The sequence below is a fragment of the Macrosteles quadrilineatus genome, unplaced genomic scaffold (assembly GCF_028750875.1).
Source record: "Macrosteles quadrilineatus isolate MER2022 unplaced genomic scaffold, UCM_ALF_1.0 Scaffold_3__2_contigs__length_128488019, whole genome shotgun sequence".
Lineage (NCBI taxonomy): Eukaryota > Metazoa > Arthropoda > Insecta > Hemiptera > Cicadellidae > Macrosteles > Macrosteles quadrilineatus.
In genome coordinates this window covers 840977-845270 of record NW_026542596.1, presented here as the reverse complement: position 1 = coordinate 845270, position 4294 = coordinate 840977, and the positions used below count along the sequence as shown (strand labels likewise).

Sequence of the window (4294 nt, the reverse complement as noted above, 5' to 3'; positions counted from 1 at the left end):
CTATAATAAAGTAAAATGTAAACATTGAAAAACAATTATCATCTGTCTTGACCTTATTTGAATTATTAACTAAATCATATGAAGTCAAGATAGACTAAAGGATATGACAGTCTTCCCCACTAATTAAGAACAATCTTTTTCAATCAAATCTGGTAGTCTCTAAATCTTGAGGGCATGTGACGCTTACGCTGTGGTCTGGCGTTGGTATTATCAGCTTGCTCACGATGTGGTATGACATTCTCAGCTTGAGCTCTTTCTGCTGGAGATTGTTCTTCTGGTTGCCTTGGTTCTGGAGCTGCAACTGGATCTGGATTCCTATGTATTTCTGGTCGTCTTGGAATTCTGGGAACATCAAACAACTGCGTTGGTCCGAATGTAACATTTTTCGTTTTTGGACTCTGTACCAGCGTTGGGCGTAGTTGATTGATGTGCCTCTTCAGGATTCAATCAGAAGAACTCAGATGAGATTCAATCTTCAGATGAGTCGAGAACTACGAGATAGTGTCTTTTCCCAAGCCTCTTCTTTACTTGACCAAACTGCCATATGTTTTTATTATTGATGAAAAGTTTGACCTGTACCCTCTCCCCCACATATAGTGAACGTGCAGGTGAAGACTGTGTAGTTGAAGGTTGAGGTTTGTACGGGAAAATGGCATTTAGTCTTATCCTTATTTTTCTGTGCAGGTAGAGTTCCGCCGGGGACTGACCACAAGCTAGCGGTGTTGCTCTGTACCTTTGTAAAATATTTTGAATTTTGGTTTGGATTGGAGTTTGGTCAGTTGAGACTACTTTCAGGCGATTCTTTAGTGTTTGGATTGATCTCTCGGCTAAACCGTTTGTTGCCGGATGCCCTGGAGCGATGAATTTCTGGAAAATACCGTTTGTTTTGCAGTAATTTTGAAAAATATCACTTTTGAAAATGGTAGCATTATCTGAAACGAGTACTTGAGGATATCCATGACATGAGAAAATTCCTTCTAAAAGATTAATTGTGTTTGCACTAGTAGGTGAGTCTTTGATGATTTTCACCTCCGCCCATTTAGATTTTGCATCAACACACATGAGAAAATATGTATTATCAAGCGGTCCTGCATAGTCGATATGAACCCTTTCCCAATTCTCTTGTGGTGTATCCCAGGGATGTACTGGAACTTTGGGAGGGCTGTGACGTGTGAGAGCACATTTTTCACATCCTTTGACAATACGTTCTATTTCTTTGTCGATGCTGGGCCAGTAGACGTAGCGGCGGGCCAGCTGTTTCATTTTTGTTATACCTAGGTGGGTATAATGAACTTCATTTAAGATTGATGGTCATAAGCTTCTTGGAATAATTACACGATCTTGGCGAAATAAAATCCCGTCAACCAATGTATATTCTGTTTCATCAGACTTGTTTTTTAGATCTTTTACAATTCTTGATAAGTCTGGATCCTTTTCTGTTTCACTCCTTATTGTTGAAGCGGTTATGTGTTCATCTGACATCTCGAAAATCATTTGTTCGTATACTTGGTTGACTTCATTGGCAATGATTTCATCACCAGTCGAATTTACTTGCTGAAGTGGAGCTCTTGAGAGGCAGTCAACATTTTCATTTTCCTTGCCAGGTTTGAATTTTAATGTGTAGTTGAACCCGGATAAGTAAGATGCATATCGGAGTAAACGTCCTGATGTCATTTGAGGGAGTGCTTTGTTGTGCTGGAAAATCCGTGAAATGGGTGCATTGTCAGTTACTAGTGTGAAGTGAGTCCCAAAAAGGTAATAGTAGAAATGTGACACACCAAAAATAATAGCGAGGCTTTCATGGTCTAATTGACTGTAATTTCTTTCAGAAACTGTAAGAGAACGAGAAGCATATGCAATGGGCTTTTCTTCTCCTTCTGTGACATGACTAAGCACGGCTGCAAGTCCTGTAGGGCTGGCGTCTGTAGTTAGTACTAGAGGGAGAGCCGGATCGAAAGGTACGAGAACTCGATCACTGCAGAGCTCTGATTTGATTTGTAAAAATGCTGCTTCACAGGATGAATTCCATTCCCATTTCATATTTTTCTGTAACAGACGTCGCAGAGGATATGTGATAGTTGAAGCATCAGGGATGAAACGTGAGTAGTACGACACAAGTCCGAGTAGACGTTTGACCTCTTCAGTATTGGACGGGCGAGGCATCTGTTGGACTGCTTGAATTTTCGTTGGAGATTTACTAATTTTGTTGAACTCTACGACTCGTCCTAAATACTCAATTTTTTCTTGAAAAAATGAGCATTTGTTTCTGTTGACATGTAAATTGTAATCAGAGAGTCTCTGTAGACAGGCTTGTAAATTTTTACTGCATTCTTCAATGGTCGAACCATGCACAATAATGTCATCAAAATATGCTTCTGTCTTACGTAACCCCTTTAAGATCTGAGAGAGTATGCGGTTGAATTCTGATGGTGCAGTTTTGACGCCAAAACTGAGTCTATGTACTCTATAAGTACCTCTGTGAGTCGTCATTGTCTGTATCATGCTAGATTTTTCATCCACCTGGAGATGTAAATAGGCTTTGTAGAGGTCAAGTTTGCAAAAGTATTTTGAATTGCGCAAACTGTCAATAACATCATCAATACGCCTTATAGGATGATTTGCTTGAATTAGACGCTCGTTGACACCGCATTTGTAATCGACGCAGAGGCGGACACCACCGTCTGGTTTAGGAATGACAACCAGTGGCGATCCCCAATCGCTGGCCTCCACGGGTGAAATGATCCCTTCATTTTCCAGTGTGTCCAATTCCTTGTTCACTCGGTCGGTTAAAGCATGTGGGACATTTTTTCGTTCCTTAACAAAAATAGGTTTTGCACCATTTCGAAGCTGTAATGACACTTTGAAGTCTGGAACGCATCCAATTTTCTCTTCAAAAATGTTGTAAAAAAGGCTGAAAGATTTCTTCAGGAGACTGGATTCTTTTGATTTGGGAAATTTGAGTGCTTTGATTTGTGTCTTCATTCAATTTGTTCAGTTCGATTCCTAGGGCTCTTATCCATTGACGTCCCAAGAGTGCTTCGTGTCCTGTTGGAAGAATGTGGAGTTCCTCTTTGACGCAACGTCCACAGTAAGTAACATTTATTTTCACTTTCCCTTCAGGTTTGATAATATTACCTGAGTAAGTTCTGAAAGCAATGTTAGTTGTTTCCAATGGAATGTCCAATTTGAGTTTGTCGAAATCATTTTTAGCTAGAAGTGAGAATTTTGCTCCTGTGTCTACTTCGAATTGTTGTGGTTTACCATTGAGATTAACTGTGATCATGTATTTGTCTGAATCGTTATTTACTTCAAACAGATCTAGGAACTTTGGGCTTGAATTGACATTAGTTACTTTATTTAGACCGTAATCAGAAAATTTCGATGTAGACTCTGTAGGAGAACAGCACTGGATGTAGTTGGCTGCACTGGGAGAATTGATTTTCTTCTGTTCTGCGATAAGGGTCGAAATGCACACTTTAGATATGTGTCCTTGCTTGTTACATTTGTTGCACTTGAGCTTAGATTTGTCGGTGCGGCACTCGGATGCTTGGTGATTGTCTTTTCCACACCTGAAGCAAAGATTACCAATTCCAAGAGATTTCAGATCTGGACGTTTTCGAGAGCGTGAGGAGTGACCCTGTTGCTGTCTGGAAGGTCGATTACCGGTTTGGAATTGAGATTTCCTTGCTTTATGTGAAACTTTATTCACATCGTCACATATATTGAAATTTGCATTACTTGAATGTGAACGTTTAGACAGTTCCCTGGATTCAATTTTTGATGCTTCGAGGGCGATTGCTCTGGTAAGGATTCCTTCAAAAGTAGTTTCAGTTGACTGTAGAATTTGTTCTCGTAGCCAGTCATCTCGCAAACCTCGAATAAACTGGGCTCTCAGGAAAACTTCGGCGATTGAAACTGTCTGGTCACATGAACACTTGACAGAAAATTCACACTCAGCAATATCACGTTGTAGGGAAGCCACGAATTCTGTTATTGATTGGTGTTCTTTTTGAAATACATTTAGAAAATAGTGTTGAGATACTACAACGTTCTTCTTAGGAATCAATAACTGCTTGAATGCTGTGATAAGCTCATCATAGTTGAGACTTTTCAATTGTTTCTCGGGGCCTAGAAAAGAATTAAGATTGTTATAATGATCACTGCCGATAGAGATGCACAGTAGCTGTCCAATCTTAGTTGAGTCTGTTAGGCCTTTCATGGTGTAATAGTTTTCAAAACGTTCTAGGTAACATGTAAAGTTTTCTTTCTTTGGATCATAGTTTTCAAAAGGAGC

General features: G+C 39.8%; 1 protein-coding gene across 1 annotated transcript; it reads right to left on the bottom strand.

Annotated features, from left to right (window-relative positions):
* Positions 1 to 468: 468 nt before the first annotated feature.
* On the bottom strand, positions 469 to 1263 carry LOC128988406 (uncharacterized protein K02A2.6-like). The gene has a single exon (XM_054409660.1). It carries the CDS (start codon positions 1261 to 1263, stop codon positions 469 to 471), a length of 795 nt encoding a protein of 264 aa, XP_054265635.1.
* Positions 1264 to 4294: the final 3031 nt, after the last annotated feature.

What these genes read in the sequence shown, in the direction of transcription:
- LOC128988406 (XM_054409660.1), bottom strand. Translation starts at nt 1,263, where the DNA reads ATGAAACAGCTGGCCCGCCGCTACGTCTACTGGCCCAGCATCGACAAA.